Below are 22,286 nucleotides of genomic sequence, written 5' to 3' on the forward strand. Positions count from 1 at the left end.
AAGTGGACTATGATCGGTAAAGGTGTTGCCATGAAAAAAATCACTAGTTAGATGATGAATGACAGTTAACTTCCAAGTTTTGTTCAAACTTAAATCAGACAGGTTGACTCTGCTTGGTCAACAGCATTACTCTGAGAAATGAACTGAAGATTGGCCATAACCTATTTCATTCAGTTGAAACAGACACAGTGCAAGCATTTTCCAGATGAGTTTGAGGTAAAAATATTCAACAAAATGTCTCCTTCTTTTCTGCAAATTACTCACTGGCTTACTTCACTATCATTAAACAGGTAAGCACATTTGTTTCCTTTCATTGACACCTTTGGAAATGGTTTAAGCAGGGGCAATTCAGCCAGGGTTTCTCCTTCTGTTCTCTATATTCATGATTGAAAGGTGCATTCATGTAAGAAGGTGGTGTAAGTGACATCTTAGGAAAGTTGGATCTGAAGAAAGATTTGAATGTGCTCCTCACAATTCAATATCTCACACATTGTAATTGTCCATCAGCCATAAGCTGAGGTATGGAATGGTGGTCTATATGCCAACAGGAGCAATAAACACTGTGCCAAAAGTCTAACCAGGGTGGTCAAAGGAAAGTGGGGTAAATTGGGATGTTGGGGGGGTATAATTGAGGTACTTCAGGAGTTTCTTTAAAAATTGATTCAGGGCATGTGAAATTTATGCCCATTATTAGTTGCTCTTGAGAAGATGGCAGTGAATTGTCTTCTTGAACTGCTGCAGTCCATTTGGTGTAGGTACATCCACAGAGTTGTTAGGGAATTCCAAGATTTTGATCCAGTGACAATGAAAGAATGGTAAAATTTCTAAATCGGGGGGGGTGGTTTGGATTGTCTTCCTATGTATCTGCTGCCCTTGTCATTCTAGATGGAAGTGGGCGTGGGTTGGGAAGACTCTGTTTTATAAGCCTTGGTGAACTTCTACAGTGCATCTTGTAAATGATACACATTACTGCCACTGAACATTGGCAGTTGTGCAGTGGTGATGGTGGAAGCAAGTGCTTGTGGATGTGGTGCCAATCAATCTGGCTGCTTTGTCCTGATGGTCAAGCTTCTTGAGTGTTGGGCCCATTCAGGTATGTGAGGATCCAATCAGATTCCTTCACTGACACCTTCCAGACAGTGGACAGACATTTAAGAAGCATCCGGATGAGTGTTCAAAATGTCAGGGCACTATAGAGTATAGATATAGAGCAAGTAAATGGGATTAGTGTAGTTTGGTGCTTGTTGGTCAGCACAGACATGATGGGCTGAAAGGCCTGTTTTTTTGTGCTGCATGAATCTATGGCTTTGTGGAGACAAATGTTGAATTACTCACTGCAAGTTTCCTCAAAAGATGCTGAACTTTAATAAAATCACTTCATGTTGCATCATTGTGACCATTTCTGGGCACCGCAATTCAGGGAGGATTTCAATTGCAAGAGGTTCAGAAACTCTTCTTCAACCAGCAGGCTCGTGCACTCGGTACTTGGCGTGCCAGCGCCCGTGAGCGCTCCCGGCGGCCTGAGCGTGCTCGCTCCCGCTCAGTGACCGGAAGCGGCGGCGGCGGAAGCTGAGAGGCGGCCTTGTGCAGGTAATGGACCCTTCCCCAGCCCCCATTTGTTACCTTCGGTCCCTGGACGCGCTTCCTCTGTCTTTCCCTCAACGCTCTGACCCTAAAAGTTTTCCTGCACCGGTGTAACTGTCTACCACATTAACTAAAGAACTACTGGTGTCATCAGCTGTTAGTTAAGACAGATAAACTCCCAGGAATTGCTGTCTTCATCAGGAAAACCACTTGCATGGTTAAATACAGAGGGTAACCTGCTTAAATATCCACCTACCACAATTATAGATATATTTCCCAAGTTAATCTGCCTCTCAGCCAGAACAATAGCTGCCCTCAACTGGTTAGAACTGAGTAATGTCCATACCCCCTTGATAAATACATAAAGTAGGAGAAAGTGAGGACTGCAGATGCTGGAGATCAGAGCTGAAAATGTGTTGCTGGAAAAGCGCAGCAGGTCAGGCAGCATCCAAGGAGCAGGAGAATCTTCAGGATTCCTGAAGAAGGGCTCATGTCCAAAACGTCGATTCTCCTGCTCCTTGGATGCTGCCTGACCTGCTGCGCTTTTCCAGCAACACATTTTCAAATACATAATCATACTTCCCAAAGGGAAAATACCCGACTGATGCCATTTCCTGCTGAACTGGTAAGTATTGAATCTAATCATGATTTGGGAGAAAAGACATTCTTTATACAGGTTCCAGATTCAGTGTACCAGAACTGACAGTCCCCTGAATTGCGAATGCCCAGACTGGTCACATTGCAACAAATGAATTGTTTTTACAAAGGTTCACCTATCTTGACGAATCTTGAAGCAAGCAAGCTACTCAACTCCTGACCCCCAAAGCCTGTCCACCAAGGCATTCATTCCATTCTCCAGATCAGTGTCTTGTTACATCAAAAGTAGAGCACAGTCAATGAACATCAACAAAGATTCTGTGTTTTTGAAATTCCCTTGTGAAACTAATGAATGCAATGAATCTTGTTAAAATTTCACCACTTGTATGTGGATCTGAAAGGATTAATACTGAGGAGTGCATCATTCATGATGAAGGCCTTGTGAATGGATTAGTTTATGATCTTGAAGTAGTGAGACCTAACATCCGGCACATCTCTAACAATGTACCAGTTACTAACATATAACAAACTATTTGTTAACTGCAAGAGACTCTTGACCCTGAAGTGGTTTTCCTTTACCACACTAGACCAAGCAATCCCTGTTGTTTACTTGAAAAGGGGCAACCTTTATTATGATCAGCAACAGTGTAGGGAGCTGACATGACTATATGAATGTAGCTCACTGACAAGTTGATAACAGCCTGCAAAATTGTTTCTTTAGACTTAGAAGTAAATTGACAATTTTACTTTGAAGCTATCATTTTGGGATAAAAATACTGGAGAAATCAGATCTCATTAGAGGGACAGAACATTGGAGCCTCTCATAAAAATAAACAATAAAATACTTAATTTTGAATGCTCTCCACTGATCTTGGCATAGCAGCCAGCATTCAAAGAGGACTGACCTTCACAGCAAGGCAAGCTTTGGAGTAGTCTGAGACTGACAAGCATATGAAATTTTCTTGACTAGAGAAGAGTGCAAATCTGAAACTCATTACCTGAAAGAGTGGTAGATGCAGAAATTCTCATTGTATTTAAAGATAAATATTTGTATATTCATTTGAAGTGGTATAATCCAGGCCAAGAGTTGGAAAGTGGAATTAGGCTGGATAACGCTTACAACATTGTATTGTAGATTTTCTGCACTTCTGTATGTAAAGGATTCCGAGTAGTGATAGATGTTTGAGTTCTTCATATGACTTGAAGCTTGGTCCTTATTTGAATGTGAAGCTAGTGAATTTCACATATATTTGTGAAAGCTCACCCCTGACCCTTATCTATAATTGATGTGATCAGGGATCAGATTGGATAAGGAAGCATCAAAATTATAGCTGTAAAATGACACAGTAAGTTATACATAAGGGTAATAGTGACCTATTTCAGGACAGCTCGCTGTTGACATCTCGTGTCCTTGCCCTTTCCTCCTGTTGTTTGTAGGAGTCTCACATTTTCAAGTTCAGTGAGTATCATGACTAAAGGGAAAACAATAGAAGAACTGGTTTCCTATTGCCTTCTCCAAGTTTGCTCAAAGGAAATGCAAATTGTCTTCCTGAAAGATCCTCTGCTTGCAAGCAGCAATGGTCACATCAGGTTCTTGTTCTTCCATCATCACCATTGGAAACCTGCTGTTCCACTGTTGACCATGGCTCATAACCCTAACAATGCACTCTGAGCTTTCTTGGGATGACATGCAAAAGTGTGGAGATGACTTCCCTCTGAGATCTCAAATGAGCCTGCTACCCAAGTCACAATTGTAGCTTAAATTTTATAAGTACACAATTAAGCATTTGTCAGAGTTGAAGAGTGCTGCCTTCTATATCTTTTTTCTGTGTAATTTGTTCACATTCTATTGCTTGTTCCCGGTTGACTGAAACCATGTCCTATCATATGACAAGTAATCTATTTAAGGGCTTCTACTCTGCTGCTTGGTTCATACCAATGTAGTTTTAACAGTAAAGTAGCATCAGCTTATTTGAGATCTGGCAGGTCCAGTGTTACAATATTCAACTAAAAGGTGACAGCCTTGGCTTAGTAGGAGCCACTGACTTTTACATCAGAAAGTTGTGTTTCTCTTCCCACTCTGAAGACTTGAACCCAAAGTCTGATTTAGTGCTTCAGTGCAGGACTGAGGAATTTGTACACTCTTGGAGGTTTCATCTTTTAAATGAGATGTTAAACTGAGGCCCATTCTGACCTCTTGATTAGATCTGAATGATGATCAGGGAAATCCTCTGAGTATCATTATCCTCTTACTGCCTGTGAAACCTTGCTGTGTGCAAACTGTATGCAGCATTTTTACATTGCAGCAATGATATTTCAAAATTCTTTAATTGGCTGTAAAGTACTTTTGGGATATTCTGAGGTTGTGAAGAGTGATATCTCAATACATATTTAATTTGGATATTTAACACTCAAGTTTGCAGTACTGATCATCTCTAGTATCTAGGCAAGTAGTGGTTTGTGGAGAGTTAAGGACCAATCAGAATTACTGTTTTGAGTACAGTGTGACTTTTCTTTGGTTCTAAGGACTAATTAACTTTGTTTAAAATTGATGTGCAATACAGCACCACATAAAATTCACGCAGTCTCTTCGAACTCACTGTGAGATGCAGTGGTTGGTCATGTTGGAGATGGTAGCTCTGTGGATTCTGGATCATCAACTGTTTAACTGAATGCATTTTAACAGTTGTGTGAAACTTGCCCTCCGTGATAAAGCCTGCTTCCTCATCTGAAGCTCATTTGAGTTAGTGTATCAAGTAAATATTCCCCCATTCTTTGTATTGGGGGCTGATGTGAGATTTTGGAATTTGCTCACTTGCCAATTGAGTAACACCGCAACTACAAAGGGAAGTGTAGCAAACTCAGATCTCTTAAGATTCAGCCATTAATGGAAATCTAGACCCCCAGAGTTTAGATGCTAAAGTGATGCAGTTCTCACCAAACAGTGGAGCTTATTTTGAGCATCCTGTGTTTTTTAACATTTGGATCATATTTCACAATTTTGTGCAGGGATTTTGTGATTTTGAAGATCACAACCTATCTATATGGTTAGTGAACAACACTGCAAGTGGAATTTTTCACAGTCCCAACTTTGAGGAATATTGTGAGAATTTCTTGTTTCCTCACTGAGATTTGCTAACCTGCAGTTGAGTATTGAAGTATGGGGCAATATGTACCAAGATCTCATTATAACCTCATGGTCTGTTTCAGGAGTTCACATGGTGATTCAAGCTTCAAGAGAGATAGTTGAGTAATTGTGGATTAATTAATAGAAAAGTAAAGTTCAATTTGAAAACACGACTGTATTTGATTTTTTTTCTGGTATAATGTAAATTCCATACGGCCTATCCTATTTAAATTCAGTTTACTGTTAACAATCATTTTCAACATGGGACCCCAAGATGTAGTGAGACAAGAGAGAAGGTTGAGGCTGGGCCAGAAGCTGAAGAAAGCAAGTTAAAGAGTCAAGGCAGGCAAGAGCACAGCAGGGAAAGAGGGGAAACTGAGAAATTAAACTGCATGTATTTCAATGCAAGAGGGCTGGCAGTTCAGGCAGATGAATTCAAGACATGGGACTGGCATATCAAACATATTACAGAAACATGACTGTGAGGGGTCAGGACTAACAGATCTAGGTATAGATGCTGTACGAAGGTTAGAAAGGGAGGCAAGAGAGAAGGGGGAGCGGCATTTCTGATTAGGTAAAGCATCATAGCAGTACTTCGGATATTCCTGAGGGATTGTCCAGTGAAGCTATATGGGGTGGAACTGAAAAATAAGTAAGGATGATCATCTTATTGGTATTGTACAAAATGCTTCCCCCCCATCCCCCCTCCCCCCCCATCCACCCAACCAGTAGTCAGCAGGAAATTGAGAAGCAAATATGTAAGAAGATCACAGAAAGCTGTAAGAATAATAGGGTTGTAAGAGTAAGGGATTTTAACTTTCTAAACTTAGACTGGGGCTGCCATTATGTTAAGGACTTGGATGGGGAGAAATTGAATTGTGTTGAAGAAAACTTTCTCAATCAATATGTGCCTGCAAAAGAAGGAGCAAAACTCAACCTTTTGGGAAGTAAGGCATGCCCAGTGATTGAGGAGTTAGTGGGGAGCACGTTGGGATCAGTGACCATAATTCCACTAGTGTTAAAATAGTTATGGAAAAGAATAGGCCTGGTTCAGTTGATTGAAGTAGACTGTTTGCAGGTTAAGGGATGTCTGGCAAGTGAGAGGCTTTCAAAAGTGTAAGTTCAAGGCCAGCATGTTAGTGCAAAGGGCAAGGCTGGCAGGAGTAGGGAATACTGGATGACTATTGAGGCTCTGATCAAGAAAATGAAGGAGGCATATGTCAGGTATACACAGCTGGGATCAAGTGAAGCCCATAAAAAGGGGGTGAAGGATTGCACTTAAGAGAGAAATCAGGAGGGCAAAAAGGGGCCATGAGATAGATTTGGCAGGTGGGTTAAAGGAGAATCCAAAGAGATTCTACAAATATGTTAAGGGCAAAAGAGTAACTAAGGAGAAAGTAGGGTCCCTTAAAGATCAAAGAGGTCATCTATCTGTGGAGCCACAGAAGATGGGTGAAATCCTAAACAAATATTTTGCCTCAGTATTTACCATGGAGAAAGACATGGAAACTAGGGACCTTGGGGGGAAATGAATAGTGATGTCTTGAAAAGAGTCCACATTACAGAGGAGGAGGGGCTGGAGGCCTTAAAATGCATAAAAGTTCAAAGTTTGATAGAAGATTTGTAGCTCGGGTGCTCGTTGTTGTGGTTCTGTTCGCCGAGTTGGGAATTTATCTTGCAAACGTTTCGTCCCCTGTCTCGGTGACATCCTCAGTGCTTGGGAGCCTCCTGTGAAGCGCTTCTGTGCTGTTTCCTCCGGCATTTATAGTGGCCTGTCTCTGCCGCTTCCAGTTGTCAGTTTGAGCTGTCCGTTGTAGTGGCCGGTATATTGGGTCCAGGTCGATGTGTTTGTTGATCGAGTCTGTGGATGAGTGCCATGCCTCTAGGAATTCCCTGGCTGTTCTCTGTTTGGCTTGCTCTATAATGGTAGTGTTGTCCCAGTCGAATTCATGTTGCTTGTCGTCTGTGTGTGTGGCTACTAAGGATAGCTGGTCGTGTCGTTTTGTGGCTAGTTGGTGTTTGTGTATACGGATCGTTAACTGTCTTCCTGTTTGTCCGATGTAGTGTTTTCTGCAGTCCTTGCATGGGATTTTGCAACCCAAAGGACTAGCCACACTACCATACATCAGGAGCATTCCTGAACTGACAGCCAGACTACTGCGACCACTAGGACTCATAACAGCACACAAACCAACAGCCACGCTCAGACAACAACTCACCAGAACGAAGGACCTGATACCCAACATGAGCCAAACTAATGTAGTGTATACAAAATCCCATGCAAGGACTGCAGAAAACACTACATCGGACAAACAGGAAGACAGTTAACGATACGTATACGCGAACACCAACTAGCTACGAAACGACACGACCAGCTATCCTTAGTAGCCAACACACACAGACGACAAGCAACATGAATTCGACTGGGACAACACAACCATTATAGGGCAAGCCAAACAGAGAACAGCCAGGGAATTCCTAGAGGAATGGCACTCATCCACAGACTCTATCAACAAACACATCGACCTGGACCCAATATACCAGCCACTACAGCGGACAGCTCGAACTGACAACCGGAAGCGGCAGAGACAGGCCACTATAAATGCCGGAGGAAACAGCACAGAAGCGCTTCACAGGAGGCTCCCAAGCACTGAGGATGTCACCTAGACAGGGGACGAAACGTTTGCAAGACAAATTCCCAGCTCGGCGAACAGAACCACAACAATGCATAAAAGTTAATTAAGACCCCAGAACATGATCATGTGTACCCCAGGACATTGCAGGAAGCTAGGGAAGAAATTATGGGGCCCCCAGTGGAGATAGTTGTATCATCGACAGCTATGGGAGAGGTGCTAGAAAACTAGAAGACAGCTAATGTGCCAATATTTGAGAAAGACTGCAAGGAAAAGCCAGGGAACTATAGACTGGTGAGCCTAATGTCCATGGTGGGTAAGTTGTTGGAGGGTGAACCTAACTTTCATGGTGGAGGGTGTTCTGAGAGACAGAGTCTACATGCATTTCGAAAAGCAAGAACTGATTACGAATGATCACCATGGCTTTGTGGGTTACAAGTTGTGTCTTACAAATTTGGTTGATGTTTTTGAAAAGGCAACCAAGAAGGTAGATGAAGGCAGAGCAGTTGACGTTGTCTACATGGATTTTAGCAAAATCTTGGACAAGATTCCACATGGAAGATTATTTCATAAGGTTTAATCACATGAGATCCAGTTGGATCTAGCCAATTGAATACAAAATTGGCTTGGCAATGGGAGATAGAGGGTGATGGTAGAGGGTTGTTGCTCAGATGGGAGGCCTGTGATCAGCAGCATGCCGCAAGGATCCACTGTTGGTCGTTACTTAAGTAGGAGTATACTTTAGAGGGAAATCAGGAGGGCAAAATGGAGGCATGAGATAGCTTTGGCAAATAGAATTAAGGAGAATCCAAAGGGTTTTTACAAATACATTAAGGACAAAAGGGTAACTAGGGAGAGAATAGGGCCCCTCAAAGATCAGCAAGGCGGCCTTTGTGTGGAGCCATTGTAAATTGGGGGAGATGTTAAATGAATATTTTTCATCCGTATTTACTGTGGAAAAGGATATGAAAGATATAGACTGCAGGGAAATAGATGGTGACATCTTGCAAAATGTCCAGATTACAGAAGAGGAAGTGCTGGATGTCTTGAAACAGTTAAAGGTAGATAAATCTCCAGGACCTGATCAGGTGTACCCGAGAACTCTGTGGGAAGCCAAATAAGTGATTGTTGGGCATCTTGCTGAGATATTTGTTCATCACAGGTGAGGTGCTGGAAGACTGGAGGTTGGCAAACATGGTGCCACTGTTTAAGAAGGGCAGTGAAGACAAGCCAGGGAACTAAAGACCAGTGAGCCTGACCTCGGTGGTGGGCAAGTTGTTGGAGGGAATCCTGTGGGACAGGATGTACATGTATTTGGAAAGGCAAGGACTGATTCGGGATAGTCAACATGAGTTTGTGTGTGGGAATCATGTCTCACAAACTTGATTGAGTTTTTGAAGAAGTAACAAGATTGATGAGGGCAGAGCAGTAGATGTGATCTATATCGACTTCAGTAAGGTGTTTGACAAGGTTCCCCATGGGAGACTGATTAGCAAGGTTAGATCTCATGGAATACAGGGAGAACTAGCCATTTGGATACAGAACTGGCTCAAAGGTAGAAGACAGAGGGTGGTGGTGGAGGGTTGTTTTTCAGACTGGAGGCCTGTGACCAGTGGAGTGCCACAAGGATCGGTGCTGGGCCCTCTACTTTTTGTCATTTACATAAATGATTTGGATGCGAGTGTAAGAGGTACAGTTAGTAAGTTTGTAGATGACACCAAAATTGGAGGTGTAGCAGACAGTGAAGAGGGTTACCTCAGATTACAACAGGATCTGGACTAGATGGGCCAATGGGCTAAGAAATGGCAGATGGAGTTTAATTCAGATAAATGCGAGGTGCTGCATTTTGGGAAAGCAAATCTTAGCAGGACTTATACACTTAATGGTAAGGTCCTAGGGAGTGTTGCTGAACAAAGAGACCTTGGAGTGCAGGTTCATAGCTCCTTGAAAGTGGAGTCGCAGGTAGATAGGATAGTGAAGAAGGCATTTGGTATGCTTTCCTTTATTGGTCAGAGTATTGAGTACAGGAGTTGGGAGGTCATGTTGCGGCTGTACAGGACATTGGTTAGGCCACTGTTGGAATATTGTGTGCAATTCTGGTCTCCTTCCTATCGGAAAGATGTTGTGAAACTTGAAAGGGTTCAGAAAAGATTTAGAAGGATGTTGCCAGGGTTGGAGGATCTGAGCTACAGGGAGAGGCTGAACAGGCTGGGGGCTGTTTTCCCTGGAGCATCGGAGGCTGAAGGGTGACCTTATAGAGGTTTACAAAATTATGAGGGGCATGGTGAGGATAAATAGGCAAAGTCTTTTCCCTGGGATCAGGGACTCCAGAACTAGAGGGCATAGGTTTAGGGTGAGAGGGAAAAGATATAAAAGAGACCTAAGGGGCAATGTTTTCACGCAGAGGGTGGTACGTGTATAGAATGAGCTGCCAGAGGATGTGGTGAAGGCTGGTACAATTGCAACATTTAAGAGGCATTTGGATGGATATATGAATAGGAAGGGTTTGGAGGGATATGGGCTGGGTGCTGGCAGGTGGGACTAGATTGGGTTGGGATATCTAGTTAGCATGGACTGGTTGGACAGAAGGGTCTGTTTCCATGCTGTATGACTCTATGACTTAGATAAATGATTTGGGTTAGATTGGATGAAAATACAGAGGCATGGTTAGTAAGTTTGCGGATGACACCAAAGTTGGTATACAGTGAAGACCACGGGATCTTGATCAGTTGGGCCAGTGGACCAAGGGAAGACACGGTAGTTCGGTTGTTAGCACTGCAGCCTGACAGCACCAGGGACCTGGTTCAATTCCAGTCCGGGTGACTGTATGTAGTTTACACATTCTCCCCATATCTGTTTGGGTTTATTCCATGTGCTCCAGTTTCCTCCAACAATCCAAAGATGTGCAGGTTAGGTGGATTGGCCATGGGAAATGTACAGGGATGATGTGGGTCAGGATAAGATGCTCTTTAGAGGGTCAGTGTGGAATTGATGGGCCAAATGGCCTGATTCCATATCTTGAGAAATGCTATGATTCTATTAATGGCAGATGGAGTTTTATGCAGATAAATGCAAGGTATTGCATTTTGGTAAAACAACCAGGACAGGACTTCCACAGTTAGTGGTAGAGTCACCTAACATAATATCAAATAGTTTGACCAGTCACATTACATCTTGAACAGAGACAACTAGAGGGTGCAGGTACGTAGTTCATTGAAATTAGCATTATAGGTACACAGAATGGTGAAGAAGGCATTTGGCACACCTGCCTTCATCGGTCAGAGTACTAACTGCAGCAGTTGGAACGTTATGTTACTGCTGTAGAAGACATTGAGAAAGCCACATTTGAAGTACTGTATACAGTTCTGGTTGCTCTGTGATAGGATGTTATTCAACTGGAAAGGTTGCAAAACAAGATTTACAGGGATGTTATTGAGACTGAAATATTTGAGTTATAAGGAGAGGTTGGATCGGCTGGGACTTTTTCCCTGGAGCATAGGAGGCTTGTGGGGAGTGACCTTAAAGAGGTTAATAAAATCATAAGGGACATAGATGAGGTGAATTACCAAGGTCTTTTCTCTAGAGAAGGGGAGTCCAAAATGAGGGGGCATAGGTTTAAGGTGACAGGGGAAAGATTTAAAAGGGACCCGATGGACAACTTTTTCAGACAGAAGGTGGTGCATATATGGAGCAAGCTGCCAGAGGTAGTGGTAGAGGCTACTACAGTTACAACATTTAAAAGATATTTGTAAAAGCACACAATGCAGTGACTTTTGTCCTGGTTTTTATTGAGAGGTTTTAAGCCAGAAGTACACCACCAGTCTACCCAAGCCACTGGGGCAAATAGCTTGTGAGGCTTTTGAGTTTTTTTAAAAGTTGAAACAATAGAAGCAACCTGGCTGGGTTCTCTCACAAACCAGGGATTTTCGTTTTTACTATTTTTAGCTTTAAAAAATTGCTGTTTTGGACTTGAAGAAGTGGAAGCTATTTTTCCCTCTCTATTATAGCCAAAAGTTGGGAGTTCTCTTCCTAGGCTGCTAGATTGCAGGTGAGACAAAATCTGTTTTTCTGAATTTGCCTTTTTGACAAGGAGTGTGTTTATGGGATGTTACTATATTGGAATAGTTAATTTGTAATAGTTACTGTATCTATTATTTGGTTGATTTTTCCATTACAATAAAGTTATTCTAAGTTCTTCCTTCTTTTGTTGTATTTTAGCTATAGTACTTAATTAAATTATGTTTTGCTTAACAACAAATAGTTTGACCAGTCACATTGCATCTTGAACATGACACTTTACATTTGCCTTAAAAATAAGAAAAAGTTAGGGTCTAAGCTAACTTCTTAAAATATTTTGAAGGGTCCCGGTCTACTCTGTAACATATGGATAAGAAAGGTTCAGAGAGATATGGACCAAGCGTAGGAAAATGAGACTGGTTCAGTTTAGGAAACCTGGTTGGCATGGATGAGTTGAGCTGAAGAGCCTGTTTCCATGCTGTATTACTTTGTGACTCTATGGGTGTTGTTGTACATTGTCGATGTGCACAGATGAATTCATATGTGTACCACCAAGTTATTGCAGAATTATTGTAGCTTCATGTTTATACTTCTCATGTTCTTTTTATTCTCAATCAATTTTTTTGTTTTGTTTTGTAGAAAATCTCCTTTTCTCTGATACCAGCTGAAGATGACCATGTAACTGGCCAAGATAGAACAGCTCACAGGCCTGTGACGATGGCCTGCTCAGATGAAGAAAAGCTTGAGTTGGTTGGTCGACTGCTGAGTGAACCAGGAAGGTTTGCATATGGCGGCCTGTGTGGTGTTACGCTGTCATTGTTGTTTTCAGAAGAGGAACACAGGTTGGTTCTCATGTAAAACGCCAAGACCAGGAGTTGATACTGAATGTTTAGTTTGGTTTCCACCCTACACACTTCCCTGAATGTTGAACCAAGAAAGGAAGCAGGCTTTTTTTCCCCTCTTTTCCCTCTCCTTAATTCTGGGGTACTAAGGTCCCTGCTGTGATTCTGCCACTATCCTGGATAACTTAATACAGGCCAGGGAAGGAAACTGAGACTTGGAGACTAGTAAGGACTGCAGATGCTGGAAGTCAGAGTCAATAGATGTGAAGATAGAAAAGCACAGCAGGTCAGACAGCATCCAAGGAGTAAGAAAGTCAATCTCTCGCCCCAAAAGGTTGGCTTTCCTGCTCCTCGGATGTTGCCTGATCTGTGCTTTTCCAGTTTCACATCTATTGAAGGAAACTGAGACTAGACCATATGGGCAGCAGCAGATGCTGAACACATCAGGATCGTTTTTGAACTGATTTCCAATTTGTACATGTGTAGCTTTCAATCATCTGCTTGTAAGTAGCCAAAAAATTTGGGAAACTTTTCAGCAAGTTGTTCAAGAATTGATCAACAAATATATGTGTATGTATCTGTATATATATTTGTATGCATTGAGTGTTGGCTTTTCAACCCAGCTATTAAAATCTAATATGTAAAAGTTGTTTTTCTTGCTGGCACTGAAGCCATTAGTATTAACTAAGCAGATCGTTTAGAACGCAAGACTAGGATTAGAGCCATAATAACTGAGTTGTAGAACTGAAACTAATTCATCAATGTTATTTACTTCCATTGGTTATCAGCTAAATTTGAGGCAGGAAAAATTAAACCGATCTAGATTATGCATGCAATTATTGAGAATTTATCTCCCAAAGAAATTCCATATATTCTCAAGCCTCGAAAATGCAGTTTCTAAAAACCTTGTATTATCTTCAAAAGACACACCGAATTATACCCTGCTGTTGCCTTATGTGAAGCTTATTTTCTTTAATGCTGGTTGTGGCTGCTTTTTCGAAACATAGTAGATATTTCCTGGTGTGAAAGTAATAATGGCTTTACTTGATCACTTCATGCTACTAAATTTGTGAAATTGCCATGATTTGGAACAAAGTGGAATTAAAATGATTTGTTTTTCTTAAATTGAAAATACCGAGAAATGCTTTTAGGGTATTGTGTAATTCCAAAATGGAATTCAATGCAGCTGATCACTTACCAAATTACAAAATGTTTGTAAGTATGTGCCCAAATAAGATAATTCTCATGTCTTCAGAAGGCTCATCCTCCTGTAATTTCTAAGCACTGACTAATTGTGCTTTTATGTGCTGTGATAAATGTGATGCAGTTTAGATTATGAGAAACTTTTGTTCCACAGAACTATTGTTCTAACCCTCATTTTCATGAACCAAAAGTCTAAATTCATGACTGTTTTCACAGAATCACAGAATTGTCACAGCACAGAAGGGGGCAGTTCTGCCCATTATCTGCAGAAACAGCTCATCAAGTACTACTCCACTGCTTTTTCCCTATAGCCTGCAATTTTTTACTCTTCAGATAATGAGCTGTCAGTGCACAAGTTTACACAGAGATGAGTAGGTTTAGTGTGACTACATATGTTCATATCCATTGGTCTGTAAAGTGTAGATGCTTGCATATGTTAAATACACATATGAATATATGCACTGGTCAGTTTTATTTACAAGATTTATTAAAGAAAGTTCACTAAATGCAATCCTTGGTTTTGTAGGCAATTCAGAATGAAATTTATTAAAGGGCTTGTACAATGGCTGCAGCTCTCAGAATCAGTTTTACCAGTCATGGAGGCTTTTGCTAATGGAATGGGAGTGGAAGGAACAGACACATTTGCAGACCTGCTGCTAAAAGAACAGGTTTTGGAGGGCAATCCAATCCTCATTACTCAGGTACATATTCTGTACGGCATCCTGCTGTGCTATTGTGTTTGGTGTGCCTAATTGTATTGTTGATTTTTTGGGGGGGGTTTCATTGATGCTGCATATGTTTGTTTGAGAATTTCTATGAAATGTTTTCTTTTAACATTGGCAGAACTCATATACAATCTAACTTCTGCTCTTCTGTTTTAGGATCTTGTTTCATTTTCACTGAAGGATGGTGAGTCCTGGATTCAGTAACGGTAAAAACAGAAAATGCTGGAAATAGGTTATACTGTAACACCCCTTCCCCTTCTACCTATCAAATTGCTGAACCAGAGACCATTGTCCATTACTTCCCAATCATTTTCCCTCCTGAGACCAATCTTTCATATTTGGAAATTAGCATGTGATGAACCATATTGGATTTGAAAGTTTAGCTCTTCACAGATGCTATCAGATGCTATCAGATGGTTTCACCACCACTTTCTGTTTTATTTAATATTCCATGTCCTGACCATATTCATCAAACACATTATGTGCATTGGATGTCAACTCTATTGGTACTATAACAGTAATATCTAAGAGGCAGTTCATGAACTTCTTTGATCTGACTTGCAGACCTCTTGTAAAGTGTTTTAGGATGTTTTATCACACTTTTAACTTTGTCCACCCCAGTTCAACATCGGCACCTCGTCGTCATATCACATTAAAGGTATTATATAAATGTAAGTTGTTATTCCCCAATTAGCTTGTGTGGTGTAATTTCGGCACTCTCAACCCATTTAAAATTCTTGGCCCTGCAAATTTCAGTTGCCATTTTGTGGAGCAGCCTCTCTAGCTCTTTATGCTACACCCTTTCTTTCCATTCTTGCATTTTGATCTTCCCTCACTTACAATGCTGTTATGTTATAGAATCATACAGCACAGGGGAGATCTAATAGAAACTTACAAGATAATACATGGCTTGGAGAGGGTGGACGCTAGGGAATTGTTTCCGTTAGGCGAGGAGACTAGGACCCGTGGACACAGCCTTAGAATTAGAGGGGGTAAATTCAGAACAGAAATGCGAAGACATTTCTTCAGTCAGAGAGTGGTGAGCCTGTGGAATTCATTGCCGCAGAGTGCAGTGGAAGCTGGGACGCTAAATGTCTTCAAGGCAGAGATTGATAAATTCTTGATGTCACAAGGAATTAAGGGCTACGGGGAGAATGCGGGTAAGTGAAGTTGAAATGCCCATCAGCCATGGCGGAGTGGACTCGATGAGCCGAATGGCCTTACTTCCGCTCCTATGTCTTATGGTCTTATGGAAACAGGCCCTTCAGCCCAACTTGCCCATATTGACCAGTTTTCTTAAAATGTACTAGTCCCATTTTCCTATGTTTGTCCATATCCCTCTAAACCTTTCCTACCATGTACCTGACCAAATATCTTAAATGTTGTAATTGTATCTGACTCTACCATTTCCTCTGGCTGCTCGTTCCACATACGTGCCACCCACTGTGTGAAAAAACTGCCCATCAAGTCGCTTTTAATCTTTCCCCTATCACTGTAAACCTATGCCCTCTAGTTTTAGCTGTGCCTACCCTGGGGAAAAGACCTTTGCTATTCACTTTATCTATGCCCCTTGTGATTTTACAAAACCTCTCTAAGGTCACCTCTCAGCCTCCTATGTTCCAGGGAAAATAAGTTCCAGCTTCCCTTTATAACTCAAACCTTCCATTCTTGGTAACATCCTTGTAAATCTTTTTTGTCCCCTTTCCAGTTTAATAGCATCTTTCCCATAGCAGGGTGACCAGAATTTGTTTGTTTGGTGCGTATCATCGCTAATTATGTAGGATTCAATATTATCTGTATAATCAATCATTTTTAGAATCATCTGAAGGTCCTTATTGCTTTATTTGCAGCAAACATAATTATGATAATGACAAATTATTCCCAGAAATGTCTTATTATTGAAGGATTCAAAGATGTGGAACAGGTAGGCAGGTTGTTGGAAGGAATTCTGAGGAACAGGGTTTACATGTTTTTGGAAAGGCAAGGACTGATTAGGGATAGTCAGCATGGTTTTGTGTGTGGGAAATGGTGTCGCACTAACTTGACTACATTTTTTGATGAAGTAACGAAGGATTGATGAGAGCCAAGCAGTGGATGTGATCTATATGGACTTCAGTGAGGTGTTCAACAAGGTTTCCCATGGTAGACTGGTTAGCAAGGTTAGATCACATGGAGTAGAAGAAGAACTAGCCATTTGGATACAGAACTGGCTTGAAGGTAGAAGACAGAGGGTGGTGATAGAGGGTTACTTTTCAGACTGGAGGCCTGTGATCAGCATTGTGTTACAAGGGTCGGTGCTGGATCCACTGCTTTTCATCATTTATATAAATGATTTGGATATGATCATAGGAGGTATGCCTAGTAAGTTTGCAGATGATACCAAAATTGGATGTGTAGTGGACCGTGAAGAAGGTTACCACAGAGTACACCTGGAACTTGACCAGGAGGGCCAATGGGGCCGATGAGTGGCAGGTGGAGTTTAATTTAGATAAATTGAGGTACTGCAGTTTGGAAAAGCAAATCAAGGCACAACATATACACTTAATGGTAAGGTCCTGGGGAGTGTTGCTGAACAAAGAGATTGTGGAATGCAGATTCATAAGCTTCTTGAAAGTGGAATCGCAGGTAGATAGGATAGTAAAAAGGCATTTGGTATGCTTGCCTTTATTAGTCAGTGCATTGAGTTGGGAGGTCATTTTGCAGGACATTGGTTAGGCCATTATTGGAATATTGTGCGCAGTTTTGATCTCCCTGCTATAGGAAGAATGTTGTGAAACTTGAAAAGGTTCAGAAAAGATTTACAAGGATGTTGACTTGTAGGTTGGAGGGCTTGAACTATAGGGAAAGGCTGAATAGACTGGGTCTATTTTTTCCTGAAGCATCTGAGGCTGAGGAAGCTGCCTTATAGAGAGGCATGGATAGGCTAAACAGACAAGGTCTTTTACCTGGAGTGGGGGAGTCCAAAGCTAGAGGGCATAGGTCGAAGATGAGAGGGGAAAGATTTAAAAGGGACCTATGGGGTGACATTTACACTCAGAGGGTGGTGCGTGTAGAGAGGAAGTGGTGGATACTGCTACAATTACAGCATTTAAAAGGCATCTGGATGGATATATGAATAGGAAGGGTTTAGAGGGATATGGACCAAATACTGGCAAATGAGACTAGGCTTATTTAGGATATCTGGTCACATGGATGAGTTAGACCAATGTTTCTGTGCTGTATATCTCTGTGGGGGTAGAATGAGGGAATTTAGCAAACACAACAAACCTAGTGTTGTAGCATTAAAATTTGCAGGTGAGTTGCTTATTATAGATTTATAAAATGCTGAATAGTCAGATAATTATGTGAAGTTGAGTTGTATCTGAGGTATTGAATATCTTCCTGTATGTTATAGAGTTGATTTTTGTACTACCATTTTTGCAAAACATTCTGAGTCATCATTATTATTCATAGAGGAACTTCCTAAACCTGGCTTTACATCAATAGCAGCTGCTGTGTGCCTGGCCTTGAATGATTTCCTAATGCAGAAAGTTCTGAAGATAGAAGTGTGGTTTGTAAATGATCAGTCTGATCACAGAGAAACTTCAAAGTGATTGTGTTGATAAATGTATTGAGAAAGTTCCCAATTTGGGAGGAGCTGTACAAAGTTCAGGATTCCAAGATACTGAGTTCAACACTGAGACTATGATTTAACTGACTCTGCAACGTCTCAAATTTTGATTTGTTGGTGTTTAGTGGGTGGTTTTAAATGAACCACTGAATTCTCCAAATGTGATTTTGAAAATAACACTGTGGAGAGAAGGAAACAGTGGAATTCTGTAAATGTGAGAAACAAAAAAAAAGGAAAGCATAGATGATCTGCACAAGAACAATGCACAAGAAAGATTTAATATTTGAGTCTTTGAGGAGGGGTTACCCAAAATGTCCGTGTGTCTTTTTATTGTGTCTAACTCATGCTGTGCCTAATCTCACTGTAGTGACAGTTGTTTGACTCATGATGCCTGTGCCCTGGTGGTGCTTGATGCAAATACTGAACACCCAAAATAATTAGTCAAAATCACACGACACCGGGTTAAGAGTGCAAAAGGTTTATTTGAAGCCACAAGTTTTCAGAGCCCCCGCCCCTTCCTTAGGCAGCCAACAGGGGGTCTGAAAGCTTGCAATTTCAAATAGCCCTGTTCAATAACTCGGTGTCGTGTGACTTTTGACTTTGTCCTCCCCAATCCAACACTGGCACCTTCACAAAATAATGAATCTTCAAGGTGTGTCTTAAATTAGTATCATAGAGTCATACAGCAAGGAAAACAGGCCCTTCAGCCCAACTTGTTCATACCAACCAGGTTTCCTAAACTGAACTCGTTCCATTTTCCTGTATTTGGCCCATATCTCTCTGAACCTTTCATATCCATGTACCTTTCCAAGTGTCTTTGAAATGTTGTAACTGTATCCACCTCCACCACCTCCCCTGGCAGCTCGTTCCATATGTGCACCAGCTTTAGTGTGAAACAGTTGTCCATCATATTCCTTTTAAATCTTACCCCCTCACCTTAAATCTATGCCCTCTAGTTTTGGACTTCCCTACCAGAATTGTATGCAGTACTCCAAATGTGGACTTATCAATGTCTTGTACAGCTGTAACATGACATCCCAAATCCTGTACATGATACTCTGGCCACCAAAGGTATGCGTGCCAAATATCTTCTACACTATGCTGTCTGCCTGTGACACCACTTTCAACGAACTATGTACCTGCACTCCTAAGTCTGTCTGTTCGGGGATTCAGGAGAGCTAAGAAGTAACTAAGAACTTGATATATGTGCAACCAAGATGCTTGGCATCTGTGTAACTACAAGTCACCAAGGACCTGAAGGTTAAGAAGAAGATGGGAGAAAATCACCATGAAGGGAAAATAGAGGGGGAAAAAGGCCCTGGGCCTTTTCTGTTCTGTTTTATTACAATTTTCTGTTTTGTTACAAATATCCTTCATTAGCTTCCCACACCAAAACATGAGATAGCCAAATCAAGTAAGGAAGCCAATGACATTCTGTTCTTTTTAATAAGTTTCTTGACTGATATTATGAAAATGATCCCCCACATTAACATATGGGCCACATTTTAGAATGTCTAAGCAGCACCATCTACTATTCTATAGGAGAGAGGGCCATCATTTTCCAATCCTGTCATGCTACAGGTGTAATGATGGAGGACAATGACCAATATATATTTGTTTAAAAAAAGAAGAAAGGAAAGAAAGACTTGAGTGATATTATGCATGTTAACATCTGAATAGTTTAAAATCCTCTACTATTATCCCCTTCTTATTTTTACATTTGTGTAAAATTTGTTTACATTTTCGATGCTCTATCTCTCCCTGACTGTTTTGGCACCAATCGTATTCACCCCACAGCATTTTTTTAAAAATTGTTCATGGGCCGCAGGTGTTGCTGTCTCAGCTAACATTATCACCCATTCTTAATTGCCCAGTTAAGAGTCAACCATATTGCTGTGGGTGTGCAGTCACATGTAAACAAGACCAGGTAAGGATGACAGATTTCCTTTCCTAAAGGGCATTAGTGAACCAGGTGAGGTTTTACAACAATCGACAGTGGTTACATGGTTGCTGTTAGACTAGCTTCTTTTTCCACCTTTTTTATTGAATTCAGATTTCACCATCTGCCATGGTAGGATTTGAACTCATATCCCCAAAACATTAGCGAACAGACTTTGTTAGGATCCCATTCCCCGGCCAATCTATTTTAAATCAACCCCATGAGGATGCTGGTCCCATTCCTGTTCAGATGTAACTCATCCAACTAGTACAGGTTCCCAAAAATAGTCCAAATGCCTTACAAATCTAAAGACCCCCCTCCTGAACCATCAGTTGAGCCATGGATTAATCTGCTCTATCCTTCTATTTTCATACTCACTGCTTCATGGCACCTGGAGTAAATTGGAGATGACTATCTTTGAAGTCTTACTTTTCAATTTCCTGTCTAACTTCCTAAAGCCTGCTTGAGGACCTCCTTTCTCTTTTTCCTATGTCATCGATCCTAACATAGACCATGACCTCTCACAGTTCAACCTCCTCCTTCAAAATACTCTTAGAAAAGATTTATTTCTGTGAGAAAGAAAGGTTCTTCAAAAAGAATATATCAACCATGGCTAAATAAGTAGTTTAGGCATAGTATTAAATTGACTGTAGAAATCAACAAAGTGTATTGGTAGTTTAGAGATTGGACAGACTTTAAGAAGCAGCAGTGAATAATTAAGAAGGTCACAAAGAGGCAGAAAACAGAGAATGAGAGAAAACTATCTGGTAATGTTGAAACAGATAGTAAAGGTTATCTTAAGTATTTATTTGAATAGGCAAATAATAACCAAAGCAATAATATTAACTTGACAGAGACAGTATGGAGAATGTAATAGGCTTTGAACAAATACCTCATGTTTGTTTTTGTGGTACAAGGCTTAGAAAAATTCCCAGTCATAGAGTCATAGAGATATACAGCATGGAAACAGACCCTTCGGTCCAACCCGTCCACACCAACCAGATATCCCAACCCAATCTAGTCCACCTGCCAGCACCTGGCCTATATCCCTCCAAACCCTTCCTATTCATATACTCATCCAAATGCCTTTTAAATGTTGCAATTGTACCAGCCTCCACCACTTCCTCTGGCAACTCATTCCATACACGTACCACCCTCTGTGTGAAAATGTTGCCCCTTAGGTCTCTTTTATATCTTTCCCCTCTCACCCTAAAGCTATGCTCTCTAGTTCTGGACTCCCCCACCCCAGGGAAAAGACTTTGTCTATTTATTCTATCCATGCCCCTTATAATTTTGTAAACCTCTATAAGGTCACCCCTTAGCCTCCGGCGCTCCAGGGAAAACAGCCCCAGCCTGTTCAGCCTCTCCCTATAGCTCAGATCCTCCAACCCTGGCAACATCCTTCTAAATCTTTTCTGAACCCTTTCAAGTTTCACAACATCTTTCTGATAGGAAGGAGACTAGAATTGCACACAATATTCCAACTGTAGCCTAACCAATGTCCTGTACAGCCGCAACATGACCTCCTAACTCCTGTAATCAGTACTCTGACCAATAAAGAAAAGCATACCAAATGTCTTCTTCACTATCCTATCTACCTGCGACTCCACTTTCAAGGAGCTATGAACCTGCACTCCAAGGTCTCTTTGTCCAGCAACACTTCCTAGGATCTTACCAGTAAGCGTATAAGTCCTGCTAAGATTTGCTTTCCCAAAATGCAGCACCTGACATTTATCTGAATTAAACTCCATCTGCCACTTCTCAGCCCATTGGCCCATCTGATCAAGATCCTGTTGTAATCTGAGGTAACCCTCTTCGCTGTCCACCACACCTCCAATTTTGGTGTCATCTATAAACTTACTAACCATACCTCTTCTGCTTGCATCCAAATCATTTATATAAATGACAAAAGGTAGAGGACCCAGCACCAATTCTTGTGGCACTCCACTGGTCACAGGCCTCCAGTCTGAAAAACAACCCTCCACCACCACCCTCTGTCTTCTACCTTT

General features: G+C 41.3%; 1 protein-coding gene across 1 annotated transcript in view; it reads left to right on the plus strand.

The window, feature by feature from the left end:
* The first annotated feature begins 2,149 nt into the window (after window positions 1-2,149).
* Window positions 2,150-22,286, plus strand: part of tmco4 (transmembrane and coiled-coil domains 4) — a 112,793-nt gene continuing 92,656 nt past the window's right edge. Inside the window, exons 1-4 of the mRNA XM_072586514.1 lie at window positions 2,150-2,209; window positions 12,598-12,800; window positions 14,530-14,704; window positions 14,885-14,912. Coding sequence (XP_072442615.1) covers window positions 2,189-2,209; window positions 12,598-12,800; window positions 14,530-14,704; window positions 14,885-14,912 — 427 coding nt within the window. The 5' untranslated portion in view covers window positions 2,150-2,188. The remainder of the gene's footprint in view (window positions 2,210-12,597; window positions 12,801-14,529; window positions 14,705-14,884; window positions 14,913-22,286) is intronic.

This window comes from Chiloscyllium punctatum, chromosome 16 (genome assembly GCF_047496795.1).
Source record: "Chiloscyllium punctatum isolate Juve2018m chromosome 16, sChiPun1.3, whole genome shotgun sequence".
Lineage (NCBI taxonomy): Eukaryota > Metazoa > Chordata > Chondrichthyes > Orectolobiformes > Hemiscylliidae > Chiloscyllium > Chiloscyllium punctatum.